General features: G+C 46.5%; 1 protein-coding gene and 1 long non-coding RNA gene across 2 annotated transcripts in view; one reads left to right on the top strand and one right to left on the bottom strand.

The window, feature by feature from the left end:
* Positions 1 to 10,076, bottom strand: part of LOC119168072 (protein RCC2) — a 103,607-nt gene extending 93,531 nt beyond the window's left edge. The window contains exons 1-3 of the mRNA XM_037419504.2: positions 9,631 to 10,076; positions 9,471 to 9,567; positions 7,685 to 7,816 (exon numbers count right to left, since the gene is read on the bottom strand). Coding sequence (XP_037275401.1) covers positions 7,685 to 7,816; positions 9,471 to 9,567; positions 9,631 to 9,723 — 322 coding nt within the window. The 5' untranslated portion in view covers positions 9,724 to 10,076. The remainder of the gene's footprint in view (positions 1 to 7,684; positions 7,817 to 9,470; positions 9,568 to 9,630) is intronic.
* LOC142804260 (uncharacterized) overlaps positions 1 to 18,509 on the top strand; it is a 376,481-nt gene that overhangs the window by 80,449 nt on the left and 277,523 nt on the right. The window lies entirely within an intron of this gene.

The raw sequence follows: 18,509 nt of genomic DNA, 5'->3' as shown, positions 1-18,509 counted from the left end.
CAATGCCTTTCAAGACGTGGTTAACCTTTTCGTCTTACACTGGTCGGCCTTGGAACAAAGGGCCAAGACGTCAAGAATGTAGGAGACGTACGATTCGGTAGAAGACTGGGCCCGTGTTGCAAGAGCCTTCTTTGCAGCGAGCTGACGACCAGATGAATCGCCAAACAGGTCACGTATCTTTTCTTTGAAGAGATCCCAGCTCGTTATGTCGGCTCCGGGGCTTTCAAACCATGTTCCGGGAGTGCCATCCAGGTAGAAAAGCACGTTGGCATGAGCGTGGGATCCCAGCGGTGAATAGCACTGACGCGCTCGTACCGGTACAGCCAGGTGTCAAGATCGATCGTACCATCACCGGAGAAAGTGCAGGGATCCCGGAGGTGCGGGAATGTGACGTAGGTGGTGGCTTGGACTGATGAGGGCGGCGTAGAGGAAGTACCAGCAGTCGAAGCAGTTGAAAGGTCGCCGATGGTGCGACCGCTGCGCGTCTCCATCGAGGTATGGGGGTCGTCCACCTCCACCAATAATGTTACGAGTAACTTGTTTAATGATCTATTTACAGCGCACAGAACTCGACGAGCAAGATGGCACCAGACAAGCATCAAACGAACGAAAACCCACTTCGTCCTCCTCTTTCATGCAGCCGTGTTTAGCGGCTGTTATGTATCAATATTCACACCTTTCAAATGCATTTTTCTCAATTTCCATTTTGCGGTAATTCTCTCATATTGTGCACAATCTTTTTTACGCATAAAATAGTCCTATCTTGATGAAATTTTGCACAGAGCTTAATCAGCCACTCTAGAATACAAGTATTTACTTCAGGTTGCAATATACATCACAGATTTTTTGTTACACAACTTGATACACTGATAGAAAGATGCAAAATATGTATTTAGTACTTTCAATTTTTTTTTTAAATGTAGCAAATAAATTTCCTATTTGAAGTACTTTTCTGTATTGTACTGCTCAAGTGCAGCAGAATGAGCCGTTTTACGATTCTGTGTGAAAATGTTTAGTAAGCTTTGTTATGTGCACAAAAAACCCTATATTTTGGTATCAAAGTTGTAGTAACTCCGGAACTACTATAGCTATCAAAAAAATAACTGCAGTTATGAAATTAGCACTGCAAGCTTTACTAACATCTAAAATTTCAAGGAGCTGGGTCATGAAATAAAAAAAAACTTTTTTCAGTAGCACCTCCCCTTAAAACGAACTTTCGCTTAGAACAAACAATATCCGCGTGACCGTGAAAACATACATTGGTTCAATGGCACAAAATCACACTTACAACGAATGTCTCCAAGGGCCACCGATCGGTTACAGCGAATAGGGTCGGCGCTCAGCCAACTTTCCGGGAAACTACTTTCCACCACCGATCTGGCATGGGCGAGGTGCCCATACATTCTTATTGTTAAACGCCGACACTGTTTCTGCACCCATGTAGTTGCTGCTCTCCCCAACCACTTTGTTACGTACCCCTCTGTGCTTTGCCCCCCCCCCCCCCCCCTCTACTCTGAGCACCCCGCATCGCCAGACGAGGCCCGTGTTTTCACACTGCCACTGATCTTTCAAAGACTCATTGGCCATCCCCTCTGTTTTTGATCGCTGGTACTGTCGTTGGCGTCGCCGGCCTGGAGTGACCAGACCATTTGCCAACATCGTCGGCCCCCCACTGTATCCGATCGTCCGCGTCTAGTGCACGCGCATACGCTACCCCACCGACTCTGATAATTTGCCATTCGTTTTTTGTTTAGGACCTGTTCTCGCTCACTTCGCACTAGGCTCAGCATGCCCTCCACACGCGTGCGGAAGCGTGAAAACGGCTGCTGATTTGCGCGGAACGAATCGCGAAATATCGAAGTTCGTGAGGCCATGCACACTCGCCGGTGCAACAAAACAATTTTTTGACCACAACCGCCAATTCTTTGAACAACGCCGCGCGTTCCTTTCCAGGCGGCCATGCTTTGACTTCTGCGCGCAGAGGCACTATTTCGAGTTTTTCTACGGGCGAGTGATGCGTTGAGGCACTTTTTCAAGTTCTTCTACGTGTGAGTTGAGCGTTTCGCGGACCTTTCAAGCAAGATACCCAACTTACCTCCTTCCCGCGTGTTTTGGTTTTCAAGGTCGCCCTCCCGCCATGTCCTCCCTTCTCTTCACTCTATCGCAACTTACTGCCCTCCTTCTCTGGCAAATCTGCTCTCCTCTCTTGATCCCAACCCCTTTGCCCATCTTCACCGCTCCGCGACGCCAGCCACGCTGGCTCTAGTTAGTTTCGTTTTCTGACTAGAAACGGGCCCAGAGCTGTTCCACGTGTTTTGGCATGTGTGTCGCGTGTGCGAGTCTTGCTCGCTCTTGGTGTGGTGTGTGATCAGGATGGCAGACGGGAGGATTTGCACGCTTTTTCCTGTTGCTCAACAAAACGTTGAAAGTGTGACCGCTTGGCTTGAGCGCAATCCACTCGTTAGGTGCCGTGTTGCAGAGCACTGGCTCATAGTTGTTGACGACCTGGCAACCAACTTGCCGCTTCGGGCGTCCTGGTATGCAATGAGTCCACGCACGAAACTGTTCTCGCGAGGCCGACTTCGTTGACGTCGGGCCCGATGTCGAGCCCGAAGCTTTCGAACAGGATCACTTCGGCGGCGACTTGTGGCAGCGCGCCATCGACTCCAACATGGGAGAGCGGGTGGAACATCTGTCGCGACAGTTTCATTACAGCCGATGATGATGCCGACACCGCGGAGCCGCGGACGGAACAGGGTATGGTGAATGAAGTACGTGGCAAGAACGACGAAACTTTGGAGCCAGTCCCTCATGCAGCTTATGCCACGAGCGTCGGCGAACAAGCGCGCTGCTGTTTAAAATAAACTAGAGACCGCCCTTGTCGCTTCTGCTCTTCGAAACACGTGCATCAAGGATTTTTTGGGGGGCAAGAAAAGTTTGTGTTTTCACTCGCAACTTTTTAAAAGCTGTGTTGTTTCATTTACTACGAACTTCGGGATACAGCGAACGAATGCCGCGTCAGTCTCAGGTTCGTTATAAGCAGGCTCGACTGTATCTACAATTATTATTTGGTTTTAACAGCTTCGAGTTAACGAGGTATTACTGTACATGTGGTGGAAACATGCTATCGTGAGGAATGTGAGCTGGAACGTTGAAGGCATAGTTATTCAACAATTAACTGCTCATAAAGTGCTATGGCTTTTAATAACATCGCAGTTTGATTGTGCCGTTGACACAAGACTGCAGAGAAGAAGTGTTAGAGCTTTAGAATTTTTTAATTTTTATGGACAAATAACACTGAAAAAAAAAAAAAGGTAAACACACTCTAAACGTGTTTAATGACGAAGGCATATATCTAGGATTCACGTGCGAGGCACCTTGCTCTGATCATTTGCCGTTTTTTTCATAAGGTGCTTAAGTGCCTCTGCGGCGCATGTTTGCTGGTAATATGTTCTGCATTGAGTGAGACCACTATAGAATTTCGCGTCAGCATCTTCAAATACTGTTTGATGAGAAATAATGATGAAAAAATACTTACGCTTGGCGAAGAAAAACAAAACAAAAAAGCTTGGGCACATTACATGAGCAATAGTTTCCAGCTGCAAGAAGGCGCATGGTCCTGCCTATATCATATTGCATCAGTTTGTGAACAGCTAATTCCCATTGCAAACAAAGGTCACTTTGAACGACCTCCACTCACTAAGAAACTAGGAATATTGCAGTTATTTTATGCATACCTTTTGCACAGTCTGAAAGAAGGTTGGGAAGCGATACGAGGCGAGTGTTGTGCTTTTTGCACCATAAGCTTAGTAACATTTTTTCCGTAGAGTGCAAAAGGTCGCAGGGATCTGCAGTAGGCAAAGAAAAGTACGTAAAAGGCATGCCAATTGCTCGTTCAATTGTTGAGCAAGAGTTGCAAACCGAATTCCTCTTGTGTCCACATATATGCATCGATAAGACTGATTGATGTACCAGCACGCACCTCAGAGAGTATCGAAATTATCTGAATCAAGCGATCTCATCTCACCTTGCATTTTCAGATACACAAAAGAAATTTCGTCCTTGAAGGCCTGGTAATTTCGCGCAGTCACCCTAACCAGACCACGGGGGAAATCTTGGAGATGTATCATAAAAGAACATGGTACGTTGTTCCAAGTCAATTAACCTTCACTATCACTACAACACAAGAAACTTGACTTTATTAATCAAGTGTAAACACAAGCCTCGGTTGTTAGTCTTTTTGTACCTTATTGTAACATGTGGGATGCACCCACATTTTATATATGTTTGTTAACATGTGCGATGACCGTTAAGTCGTGAGTGAGTGTTTCTAGTGTACATATTTCTTTCCTGGTTCTACTTTCTTTTTGCCTTGATGGCTTTATTCCAACCTGCAGTTACAGCGCCAAGGGAAGTTGGTGATGCGTATGCTGCAAGCGGTGCGCAGTGGTGAATGTATATTATTTAATGAAAATGCGCTTATTCCTAAAGTGCTCTTTAAATATACCAGACCGTACAATTTACTCACAAACAGCGTAGAAGGACATTGATTCCTAATGCGTCCGCGCAACTTTTATGCAACCTAATGAAACTTTCATGCAACCAAGTTCTACGGTTCTTTATTTATGCTGAAGGTGGACTGATGCTAAAGGATAATAGTAATTAACTGTGGCAGGATAATAGTAATTACTGTTTGAACTGGGTTGCTCAGCTGGTTAAACAGGAGGACAAGTGCAAATCGTAAACCGGTCATAGCACCCGAACACTACAGCTTGTGAGTGAATCACGCAGTAGTATATCAAACCTTGCCAAGTTCACTTGATCTGAGAAGCTCTGGCACGGTGCAAACGAAAAGTTGAAGCATGAGGCATGTGCGCTCGTCACGGCAACTGCTGCGGCGTACTAATTTTTCCCAAAAGCGTTCGCACGCCCGTCGGCGGCGATAGTGTGCTTGAAAAAAGCCCATTGAAGCATCAAATGGGTATTAACGCGTGCTTGCGGCTAATAGACTTATTTTCAGTGAAATAAATGCGTGCAACCACGCTACTTCCTTCATTGTAGGCTTGCATCTAAAGACAAGCTGCAGTTCAAACCGACCAGCATGCGTAAATTTGCATTTTTGTTGAGCACACATTGCCTTATGAAACACAGCGCAAGCGGATACCACGCTTTGTGGGAAGCAACACAGCATTCTTACAGCCACACGCACGTGCCTCATTCAGAGTTGTAACTACGTAAAATTTCACATGAGAAAAAATTTATTTGCAACACGATCCAAATATTTATTGCAAAAGTTTTGTACGGTTGTCACAAGTGCACATTTGATCACCATCGAGCCACACATAGGTGAAAATTATGAATGACTGGCTCAGTTCCACAGCTTCTGCGAAGAGCTGAATGGTAAAAAAAAAAATCGATCCAGACCGGGCTTGATTACTATAGCAAAGGCGCTTTGCGCCAGCCGTATTATTTTGCGCCCTTAAATGAGCATGCTTCGAGGTTCGTCTTGTGTGCCGTGATCTAAACGGCAATTTCATGTTTCAGTAAAAATGCCAGCGTCCAGTGTTTTTTCAGCTTCATTTATAAGCTGTGTGAGAGTTCACGGTAGCTCTCAGAAGATGAATCAGTTTTCGAAGCTGACCGCGTTTACGCCTGTAGATCAAAACAACATTGAGAAGAGGTAACAGTGGCTGTGGGCCCATTTTACAGACATATAAGCAAGGAACAATGTGAGCTGAAGTTGCGTAAGGGGCATAGGCAGAAACTTTCTCCAGAGGGGTCTCTACGTTGATTAGAATTGGAGGGCAGGCAGATGCGGTTGGCTTATTTTGTGCGCTATATGCCATGCGAAAAAATTTGGGGGGGGGGGGGGGGGGGGGGGGGGCTTTGTGTGCTACCCTTTGGCTACGCCACAGGTGGACGGAAACCCATGTGGTAGGGTACACACATGGGAACAGACACCTGAAGAGGAGAGTGGGGTGTGGTGCTGACTGTGGTAAAAGGTATACCTTCGATAGAGAAGTAGCTTTAGCAGACTAGAGCGGCACATGTGCGATGTAAGAAAGAAGGTTTTGGCGCACGTTCTTAAATGTAATGGCGGCAATTCCCCCCACATGTACGCACGTGCATCGTATTTTAAAATACACATAATCACACTGTTTGCACAATCATTTCTTTTGTGAGCCAGGTTTCCGTACGGTAACTGAAACGTTCTGCTTTTATGTGAACAATCGGGGTCGCTGTTCATTTTAACCCCATGGGCTTGAATTAATAACCACGACAACATAGAGAGAGGTGAAAGTGGCACTGTCAGGGGTCGTGACAGTGGCATCGCGTACGTAGCGAGCTGTGGTGTGGCGCCGATAACGTTCAATGCAACTTTACAGATTGTGTAGTCTGTACAAGTCCGCACACAGGAAGTGGGAGCAAAACAACGCTGTTCGAAAGTTAAAACACCGCGAAGTTGCAGTTGAAAACAGCGCATCCAACTGGCAGCTTTCCTTTGCCAGAGCGAGGCGAGATCACGCAATCCACCTCTGCACGTCACCGCGATTGCAGCGCGTGCTCCTCCAGTGGTGGGTCTTGCGCCCATTGGAGAGAAGCAGACTGGAAATCAAAAGGGGCCACTATCACAGCGCAGTGCGGTGGTGTCTATACTGATAAGCACTGGAGTCGGACAGAAGCGGGATGGGGGCAACGCAGGGAATGCGCCAGTACAGTTTAATAGCTAACATCCCTTTACGATAAGCATTTTTGGTTAACTGCCTAGTGCACTTGTAAGCACACTGCATGTTTTTACTACGTTTCCAAATGCTCAATGTGCCACAGCCCGAGTTTTATTCCACGCTTTGCTGGTATAGGCAGCACTCTTCACGAGACGCGAATTTGAAGCTTGTGGTTGGCCCATGGTTAAGGGGTTTGCGGAAAGTCTCAAATCTATTTACGAGAGCCTGGCCGTGCACTAAAATGCCTGATAAGTCTTGGAGGGCGCTGAAACTATTTCGGCCTTAGCTGTAGTTATCTGAACGCTTCAGTGAGACAAAGAACTCCTAAACTCATCTTTCCGGATGATTCAGTGGTCCCTAGGTAGTGCGTGAAATCGGACAATGACCTGATTGCAACAGCGACCTTTTGCTCAGTTTAGTTTGGCTCGGATCATGGCGTACGCAGGGTACATCGCGACTTCGTTTTGAGTAGAGGAAACGCAAGTAGATATCTTTGTTTCCAAAAATCAAGTAGATAGTTTTGTTTTCGAAAATCTGGAAATGGCCTTCGACGCTGCTTTGGTGCAGACTCGCCAAATTTTGAGGAAATGTAGCACATGATGTAGCAGCCAGGGCACCTTGGCGCAATCGGCGCAGTGGTAGCATCACTGTATAAAGAGTTTCCCTGCCATAGTGATTAAAACCTGATTTTACAAACATGCATTAAGCAGTAGATGCTCTTTTTTGTTTTATATTCACTTTTGTTAACCCTAAACTTGAAGTTGACAGTTGCACTGTTAATTGTTTTTTTTTTTTTTAGTCCAGACCCTACGAAAATTTTTAGGCTTCAGAAGAATTAGTCTGAGCCCTTTATGTTAGTGCCACACCACAAGCAATGTAAAAAAAAAGAGAGAGAGAGATGGTCCTACACCTACGACAATGGCACCTTTGTTAAAAAAATGGTTAGGTTGAGTAGTTACCCCAGGTGTAGGCCTGTCCCTGCTCGGTGAGTAGCACGGTGTGGCAAGCCGAGCAGCCCGAGAAGACTGCTTTCACGCGGTGTGGCCAGGCCAGCCGGTGGGGGCCCCACAGGTTGCGCTCCTGTGAACCACCTGAACACACATTGCGGGTGGGCTAGTTGGTGAAACTTAGACACACACTTGCTTGAAAAATTGCAACGTTACAAAATACTAGGTCAAAAACAGGGAAGACCGTGACAGAACAGGAGCTGACTACAACTGTCCTAACGGAAATCCCACACATTGCATTTTATAGCAACAAACGCATGCACAATCATAAGAGAACAGTTGCAGAGAGAGGAATTTGTGCAAGCTATCACTTTTTGTTTAGTATCTAACACTCAGTGGCACGCAAGGACATGAACGTGGTGCTGACACATGTCACTTTACTGTGTGAACAAAGTTCTTCGGATAGTTTTCGAGCTAATCGGTCCGCTTCTGCTTAGGATTTTGATTTTCTCAAGCTGAGGTTCACTGTTTCTGTAAGAGCTGCAATGGGCGGGTAAGTTCTGGAACGACACCAACTTGTCTCTGAACGACTGTTCATGTTCATTGGCCTGCTGGTTGCGCACCAACATCATCATTGTGACTGCTTTGTGCAAAACAGCCACGACCACGTGTCCTACCTAAGTAAGCCCATGCAACTGCTTGCCTAACACCAAACAAAACCTTATTCTAAGCCACACAATTTTACCCCGAAACTGTGAATGCCGTTCTGCTTGACGTGCCACCTGCGTTTTCCATACCATTACAGAATGGAATGAATTGCCACTACTAACGCAAGAAAGCACCAGTGCACATCAATTTGAAAATAACCTTGCACTGCATTAAAGACGCACGCATATACAAATCTTCTGTATTTTGTGGGTCTCTACGACATAATTCCTTAGCATTGTGCCGTTAGTTTTATATTACTCAATTGATGTTTGTGCAAAATATTTTGCTTATGGCTGTGTCCCTGTACGGTAATGTTCGGTCATCTTTTGTAACACTGCTAGTTAAGATTGCATCTGTGGTGTTGTATAATTTGAACGATCTATGAAGGAACTGGTTATTTATGCATGCTCACGCTTTCTAAAATGCGAAGCATTTCTTAGCGAAGTTTACCGACAAGGTTATCGACAAGCATTGATTGACCTTGGAGGAATACGCTAATGAAATTCACATATGGTATTCACATCATTGCACTGTAAAGTGCATTTAGTTTTGACAATACTAAAGTCTGTGCTCTAACGTGAGGGCTGATGATACGTTAGTCTGTGAACCACCTAGCACAGTTGCCGTTCCTGCTTAGCCCACAATGTGCACAGAACTACTTGACACTTACCTCGTAACACTTCGATCAAAGCCAACAAATGCAGGACAGACACTGGCCCCCTGCATCGCATGACACAGACTACCACAAAACGTGGGACCCGCTGATTTTTTTTTTTCTTTTCTTCGCCCAAACTGAAGATGTTCAATATTCAACATTATGGTTAAGCGTTCTTCCTGCCGGCACTAGTGACGTCCAATGACACAACTGTGTGGCGAGATCACCCGACTTGACCAGCCAGCGAGGTGCATTTGCCGGAAGAAATTTAAACCATTGTTAAAACACACACGCAGAGCTCTGTAGAAATTGACATAAATGTCAAAGCATAAGCAGCATCACGGACGGAACTCTTCAGCAGCGATGATCCCGCCCTTGGAGCAGCAGAAGCGGACCGGGGCGCGTCAAAATACAATGGAAGACCTCGGTACTCACCGGCCTTCTGCTTGTCTTTGGGTCTGCGGCCGATGGTGTCCCAGTTGGTGCCCCCGGAGAAGAGCAGCGTGCCAGCAGAGCCGGTTGCCTGGACGCGCTGCATCGCCGAGAGTGGCGTTCACACACTCGCACAGACAGGCTTACAAGCGGCGCAACTCACGAATCCGCGCTTGGCGTCGTCCACCGCAGCCGGACTGCTGTCCCCGTCCTCGAGCCGCGGTCGCTTCGCCTCGCTCGCCGCTTCGTTGTCCATGCTCGCCGTTGTTGTGCCGCCGGAGAAGGGACGACGCGATGAGCCCGCTTTGACGCTCTTTGGAAGTAGGTCGTGCCAGGTGGCCGCTCTTAGCTTGGCGCCCACAGTTACCGCGCCGGAGAAGACCGAGGCTTTCGAATGAGCGTTACACTGTAAAAAAGGCAGTCGCAAACGTGACCCGCATATGAGGATAGTGCATTCGTGATACTTTTTCAAACGGCGAACAAAGGGCAAGGTAAAATGGCACTAAAGCAGTACGATTCAAGGAGGTTTAAATAAAGCGAATATTACTTTAACCGCCTAGGTACGGTTATAATGATTACAATAAAGTGCAGTGGTGTGCCAGTGTTGCCAGGTCGGACGAGGCGGCGTAGTCAAAAGATAGAGCAACTGTAGTACAACCGATTGTAGCCAAAAACAAAAATTATCAAAAATATTTGCAGTCAAATATAGCCATCCGCATTTGAATTTTATTAACAGTTGCATTTTCATTTTGGCTATTCCATTATCATTTTTCGTACAATCCGTCCCTAATGTACCTTTTCATGTTTCCAAAGAAAACGATGTGATGAGGACTCTGAAACAACTTACCAATTGCTGTTCTGGACCTATATCTCATTACACGAGCCTTGTCATCAGCATTCGAGAGCATTTAGGTATTACATATAATAAACTGGAATATTCTAGCTCATAGTATCAATATTCGGGCACTTCATAATCAAATAAGCACACTTTAACTTTGCATGTCGTAAGGCAAACTTTCGATCAATCATAACAAAAAACTGCAAGCCGAGCTGGCTAGAATAGTAAAGTGTATTGAGCAGCAAATGGCGCCTACGGAGCGCACTGAAGCGTCGGAGGAGGAGCCACGTAGGGGCGCGCGCAGTTGTTTATTTATCAGTTCTCCTCAGGTACAGGTAGCGATATGCACGATACCGGAGGTACCGGTGCGTGATAGCGACCTGCAAAGAGCGGTTGTCAACGCAAACCAAGAGATATGGCGGATGAGTCGAGAGAAAGGCTTTGAGGTGGTGGAAATAAACAGAGAGGTGCATCGGTGGGGTGGTTTTCAACGAGACAGAATTCACTTCGATGGGCGGCTAGGTCATGAGGTGGGTTGGCGACCTGCAGGACGTGCAGTAGCTTCTTTGGGGGGCAAGTGGGTCCTTCGGGGTGCAGGATAGCTAATAACGAGGAAAACAACCAGGGAGACTTTTTGACAGGTGGTATGGACAGATACGATTCCAAAGTGCACCAGTATCTAAGATAGGTAGAGTCCGGGACAGAAATAGACGTAGCCACGAGCGCCGAGCAAATTCAGACATAGCCCAGACAACACTCGATGTCCTGAGGTCGTCCTCATATGGTACAATCGTCTTCGCACAGTTCTCATTGACCTCAGTACTTACTGAGGACGACACAAGCTGGTTTGACCCGGAAACGTCTTTTCGAGTGCTTTCTGAGGACAACAATTGGTCCATAAAAGGTCCTGTCAAGGATCTTTTGGGGATGACAAAAATATTCCACTGAGCATTTAGATATGATTCCCCAAAACTTTTGCGCACCAAGTAGATGCATTTCATATGTAAAAACTTTCTCCGCGCGGTCGTTTCATACAGTCATAAAGATAATATATATTTTCGCCTCGTTTGTTTCTTTTTTTTTTTGGCCAAAAAATTTGAAATTATGCGTTCCGTTTGATGAGACTAGCGTAATTAATCGTCTTGGGTATTGAACCTGGTATTGCAAAATGTTCAATCTGAAACACTGTGTTCTTAAAGCCACAGCCTTAAATTAGTCATTATACGCCGCTGTACCAAGTAATAACAAACAAGCAGCTGACAACCACTGATCATTCTGAATAGTCAAGTAGCCAAGCCATTCCAAGCCAACTGACTGTCGAAATGGGCTCTGTCAGGAAAAATGCTGTGTACTAGTGAAGATGATAGTTATAGCGCGAGAACAAAACGGCGACACAGAGACAAGAAGGACACGAAAGATACGAGCGCTAACTTCCAACTGAGTTTATTGCGCAGAGCACGAAAATATATAGAGGAGACAGTGACCATGGCACAAGAGCAGAACATGAGTAAGAAAACCAAAAACAAACAGCACAAATACAAAGGCACTGAAAAACAGCAAAGGAAAGCCTAGAAGAAACCGAACCAGAAAGGTAAAGCTACCTGCCCGCACCGAATCCTTCGAGGAACCTGCGTTCCTTCTCGGACTAAGCCACGGAGGGCTTGCTAATCCAAGGCACCTGTTCGCGTTACCTGCCCGCACCGAATCCTTCGAGGAACCTGCGCTCCTTCTCGGACAAGGCCACGGAGGGATTGCTAACACAAGGCACCTGTTCGCGTGCCATCTGCGCAGCCTCGACAATGACCCGGGTGCTTACATCTCTGTGTTTGTACAACGTCGCTGTTTCCTCGAAGAGGGGAACACACTTGCACTCAGTGCAGTGCTGGGCAAGAAAACCATCTTTCCCGTTTTTAACATTGTTCGCGTGCTCTCTAAGCCGATCGTTCAGACACCTTCCGGTCGTTCCGACATAACAAGCACCGCATGAAAGGGGGGTCCTATAGACGACTTCCCGGGAGCAGGCTGCATACCTGTTTCGATGTTGAACTCTGCAATCTGTTGATGATTTTGTTTTCAGGGGGTTGGTAGATTTGGTGAGGCTGATTAATTTGAACGGTGCTGAGAACAGGACGCGAACTCCAACACGTTTTCCGATTTTTTTGAGCCTATGTGATATCTGGTGTATGTAAGGAATCACGGCTATCCTTTCACGGAGGGTGGTTTCGCCGTTCTTCCTAATAGCTTGTACCTGGAAAAGGCGGTCACAGCTATCGAATCTGTTTTCAAATTTTGTACCGACATTCGTCTAGATAGGGTAAAAACGCAGGCCAGGGAAATATGTCGTAAACTAGAGTTAAAACAGTTAGCACAGCACATTAGCAAAAGTGACAAAAATGGGCTCAGCATGTTTTTTCTGCCAAAACACATAAGGTTGACATGCCTTTCCGTGTCATTGTGACAGAAAGTGGTACGTGGCAAAAGCAACTCGGCTTGTTTATTCAGACCCATCTTAAGTGTCTAAAGATTGACGACCCATTTGTGATCAAAAACTCGCAGGCTCTGATAGAATTTTTCAAACAGTCAAATCAATCTAATCTTTTCGGTTTTTCAATTGACATAAAGGACCTATACTACTCGCTGCCTCACGATGAGGTACTAGAATGTATAAGCGATAACATAGAAATTTTCGGGGAATTGAACTTCCAATTAAAAACTGGCATTAGTTCGCGGAATTTTCTTGACCTGGTTTTGCTGTATCTTACGTCTACATTCGTTCAATGGAATGATCGCATTTATCTGCAGAAAAAGGGTGTTTCAATTGGTTCATGCATAGCACCTCTACTCAGTGATCTTCTATTGGCAAAAATGGGCAAAACACTGCAGGAAAAGTTAGAAGGCTCGCATGTCGTCAAAATTTTTAGATACGTGGATGATTTCTTGGTTATTCTAAATTGTAAGTCTTCTATGTTTCACTCGTTGGCCACTCAAACTATAGGCGTGTTCGAAAATTGTTTGCAGCCTCTTGTTGTTAGAAGGCTCGCATGTCGTCAAAATTTTTAGATACGTGGATGATTTCTTGGTTATTCTAAATTGTAAGTCTTCTATGTTTCACTCGTTGGCCACTCAAACTATAGGCGTGTTCGAAAATTGTTTGCAGCCTCTTGTTGTGACACATGAAATGCCCGATAATGACAAATTACGCTTCTTGGATTTAAATCTGGTTTTAGCCCACAGCACATCTGTTGGTGTTATGAACCACGTGCGCAGAAACCTCTACTCCCCTTTTCTTCTGCTCACAGTAAGATAGTTAAGCGAGGCATAGCACGAACCTGCCTTGAGAATGCTTTAAATAGGTCTTGCGCCCACAATATCTCTGCGAGCTTCAAAGCGCAAGTTTCCCGCCTTAAGGCTTCAGGCTTCCCCGAGGCGTTTATCGCGTCTGTTGCGGAGACGATCCTGCGGACTATGAAGGCGGAGCAGAGGACGCGACAGAATCTGATCAACACGGATACAGAACTTGAAAGGATAGCCGTGATTCCTTACATACACCAGATATCACATAGGCTCAAAAAAATCGGAAAACGTGTTGGAGTTCGCGTCCTGTTCTCAGCACCGTTCAAATTAATCAGCCTCACCAAATCTACCAACCCCCTGAAAACAAAATCATCAACAGATTGCAGAGTTCAACATCGAAACAGGTATGCAGCCTGCTCCCGGGAAGTCGTCTATAGGACCCCCCTTTCATGCGGTGCTTGTTATGTCGGAACGACCGGAAGGTGTCTGAACGATCGGCTTAGAGAGCACGCGAACAATGCTAAAAACGGGAAAGATGGTTTTCTTGCCCAGCACTGCACTGAGTGCAAGTGTGTTCCCCTCTTCGAGGAAACAGCGACGTTGTACAAACACAGAGATGTAAGCACCCGGGTCATTGTCGAGGCTGCGCAGATGGCACGCGAACAGGTGCCTTGTGTTAGCAAGCCCTCCGTGGCCTTGTCCGAGAAGGAGCGCAGGTTCCTCGAAGGATTCGGTGCGGGCAGGTAACGCGAACAGGTGCCTTGGATTAGCAAGCCCTCCGTGGCTTAGTCCGAGAAGGAACGCAGGTTCCTCGAAGGATTCGGTGCGGGCAGGTAGCTTTACCTTTCTGGTTCGGTTTCTTCTAGGCTTTCCTTTGCTGTTTTTCAGTGCCTTTGTATTTGTGCTGTTCGTTTTTGGTTTTCTTACTCATGTTCTGCTCTTGTGCCATGGTCACTGTGTCCTCTATATATTTTCGTGCTCTGCACAATAAACTCAGTTGGAAGTTAGCGCTCGTGTCTTTCGTGTCCTTCTTGTCTCTGTGTCGTCGTTTTGTTCTCGCGCTATAACTATCATCATGCCATACCAACTAGCCCAAGCTGCCACACTTCTAAGTACTAGTGAAGGTTCGTGTCCTTTTTGTTTGTGTGCATGGTTGAAAGTGAGATATGTGTGAGAGTTTAAGTCGTAGGTGATGACAGGAGACGAATTGCCGTGTTGATGGGTGCACTGGGCTGCTCAACGTTCAGACTGATCTTGGATGTATTGTCACCAGCCGACCGCGGCAAGGTGTGGTACTAAGCAGCCTGGAACACCAGCGAATCGCGATCAATTGTGCTTCGAAGCAGCCTGGTTCCAACGTGAAATGATCGACTTCTGCATCTGACACATGGCCCGACCTCGGGCAAGTCAAGTCAAAGCCCATGTAGAGTGCACTGGTAGGCTGTCATAGCAGAGTCTCTAACACTAGTGAGTGCATTGGGCATGATACACGTGGTGATGAGGACACTGTGTCAAACTTTTGAGTAAGGTTACAAACGTGGTTGATTGGGCTGTGTTGACTGCCTCGATATTGCTTTTCTTTTCTCAAACTATATGTAGACTCGAATGCCTGACAAAGCGGTCAGTTGTGATTAATTACTGTTAAATAAATTTCAGTCAACAAGCTTTGCTTGTTTTGTCACCTCTCTCGATTGATACAGTATATATACACGAGACCTCGCAGGTGTTTTTCTTTTGACGTATGGAAATATCATGAACAGAAGTAAATCCTAAATAGTATCACTGCCCACAGTACCGAACCGGCCACGCAATCGTTGTTCTGAAAAGATACTGAGAAAGTCCTGAAGTGCTGTTTTGAGGATGTGCTGAGGTTGTTATGTGTATGGACAAAGGGACAGGATTAGTACCATAAGAGGACATTCTGAGGGCGTCATATTGTCCTCACGGAGGCACACTGAGGCCGTCCTAAGGTTGTTTTTGTGTTGTCTGGGAGGGCATATTAACATGCCGGGTGGTAGGAACAGGCTGAAGTGGGAAGAGGTAGAAGAACAGCTAAGGGAGGAGAGGCCGATGGTATACGGTTTTGTAGAAACACATCTCAGGGACATGGAACAATGTCCTAACAATGCGGACTACGCGTGGGAATATTGTATTAGAACAGAAGGCAGCAGAAAGGGGGGTGGTATTGGGGCATTCATTCATAAAAGTACCGACTGGTCAAGGGTCAAGCAGGAGTGCAAGGAGCATTGACAGCTAATAGGGAAAGTGGCAGGGCGAATGACCCTCCTTGGTTTCGTGTACTTGTGAACGGAAGCAAAGGCCAGAGAGGATAACCAGGCGATGGTAGAAAGTATATCAAAGGACATTCAGGAGTTAGGAGAAGAGTGCGAGATAATTGCACTGGGAGATATGAATGCACACATAGAAGATATAGATGGGTATACCGACCCGACAGGCAAAATGATCAAGGATATGTGTGAATGGCTTGATTGGATCATTTGCAACAGTATCGAGAAGTGTGAAGGGCAAATAACATGGGAGGTAGGAAGGCTGCAGTCGACAATAGATTACGCACTGATGTCACATAGGATGTATGATAAGCTCAGGAGAATGCACATAGATGAAGGTGGCTCCAGAAGTCTGGGTATTGATCACAAACGTATCAAGCTAAGTTTTGGAAGAGCAGTGAAAGTGAGAAGGAGACAAGATGAGCAACTACAGGAAAATTTTCATTCAGAAAGGCAAATAGCAATTGCTACTAAACAAATTGAGGAAGTAATCACTGAGGATAATAAAACAGTGTGGACATACACGAATCTAATTAGACTGTTTGAGCTAGAGCTTGCCAAGGCATGTGACAAGTCACCCCGGAAAAGAAGACACAAGCCCAAGAATTGGTGGTATGAGGAAGTTAAGAGAGCCATAGCAAAACGTCAGGAAGCCTCTATGGAACACAGACGTGCTAAGCAGCGGGGTGAAACGACAGATGATGTTGAAAGAAAATGGGACATCTTTCTAACCTCTCGAAGGGAAGCATCCCTCCTGATCAATGAAAAGATTAGAAGAAAGGGTGCTCAGTGGCTGGCAGAAGTACATAAAAAGGACAGAAAGGCAGCTGCGAAATTTTGGAACCATATAAACTCCCTAAGAAATGAAACAAGCCTATAGCAGAGGTTTATAACTACACCTCAAGATGCCAGGCTAGAAGGGGACGAAGCAATTGAATATATAAGAACAAGGGTGACATAAAATTTTTAACAAAGAATCGCCTTATGCACCACAATAGACAAGGATGGATCAAGTGTAGCAATGGCTCCATTTCCACAACGAGAGTGGGAAAGGGCAGAGAAGAGGGTTCCAAGTAGTACATCAACAGGCCCAGATGGCATTCCAATTATGCTGATAAAGACTTTGGGTCTGAAGTCTAAACAGACTTTGAGAGAGGCAGTGAGCAGAACGATAATCGATGGTGAAGTCCCCGACGGATGGAAACTTAGCAGGATGAGCATGATCTATAAAGGGGGACAAAGCTGACATAAACAACTACCGTCCTATAACAGTGACATCAGTTGTCTACAGGCTGGCGATGCAGATTATACAGGAAAGACTGCAGGCATGGGTAGAGGATGAGGCGGTGCTGGGGGAACTGCAGAATTGGTTTCGGAAACACAGGAGGTTGGAAGACAATCTGTTCTCACTGACGCAGTGCATCGAAATAGCAGAAAAGGAACAGCTGGTAGTTGGACGGCAGCAGCGTGTACAGCCGCGTTCCCCGGCCGGAACCTGGATCGCCTGCGTCCGACGCTTCGGCCCGCTGTCTCCCGTCGGCCGCTGCTCCGGCTCGTCCCCAGCCACAAAGCTTACCGCCACGTAATGGTCACACGTGGCCCAATCGTGGCACGCCACCTCTATGGGCCACCACAGGTCATCAGCTGATTGGCTGACCTCACGCGCACAGTTGGCTCAAAATCTCACGCGCCTTGCCCCGTACTTCCGTCGTCATCGTTTTCTTCACTCATCACAACAGGTATCTAAGACCACAGAAGTGAAACCGGGGCTTAGGCACGGGTGTCCTCTGTCACCCTTGTTGTTCCTGATATACCTACAAGTATTAGTGGCCAAATTAGAGGGAAGTGGACTTGGCTTCAACCTCTCTTTCGTCAAACAAGGAAAACTCATTGATCAGGCACTACCAGCATTAACGCACGCAGATGATATTGCCGCGAACCGTGTATTGGGTTTGTTTATTTGTGTTTTGTTTTTTCGGCCTGGCTGCGCCGGCCTGTGCTATCGCTGTTTTCTCAGCGTTTCTAACAAACGCTATCACGGCGTTCCTGATACAATTCGACTATTCGAGAAACCCTCGCGCCGAGGGATATAAATTCCCGCACAGCCGATGCCGCGTCATTCGATCGCCGACGCTCACTAGCGTGCCCGTCGTTTTGCTGGCCGCTGCTTCGCCGCCTGTGTATTTTTTCAGTTATTAGGGGAGCACAGGTTCGCTCCAATAAACTTATTTTCCTCATAGACAACTGCGTCGTCCTTTGCTGCGTGACATTTGGTGAAGGTGCGGGGTACATGAACCCTAAGCCATTGCCAAGCCGACAAGCACGCCCAACTCGTGTCAGCCGCCGACAGCAAGGCCTTCAGCCAGAGTTTGGACTGCTCCCGGATAAAAAAAGGAAAGAAGACGTAAAAACCACGATGATCAACGCAGGTACCATGACCAGCGCTACCAACCCTCCCGTCGTTCTGCAACAACCTCATGAGCCCCCATCATTCCGAGGATCTCCTGGTGAAGACCCGGAAGAGTGGCTGGAGAAGCTGGAGCGCATCCGCATCTTTAACAAGTGGGATGACGAATAAACGTTTCGTCATGTCTTCTTCTATTTGGAGGATGCAGCGCGAAC

Source organism: Rhipicephalus microplus, chromosome 3 (assembly GCF_043290135.1).
Source record: "Rhipicephalus microplus isolate Deutch F79 chromosome 3, USDA_Rmic, whole genome shotgun sequence".
NCBI lineage: Eukaryota > Metazoa > Arthropoda > Arachnida > Ixodida > Ixodidae > Rhipicephalus > Rhipicephalus microplus.
This window is presented reverse-complemented; position numbering and strand designations above follow the sequence as displayed.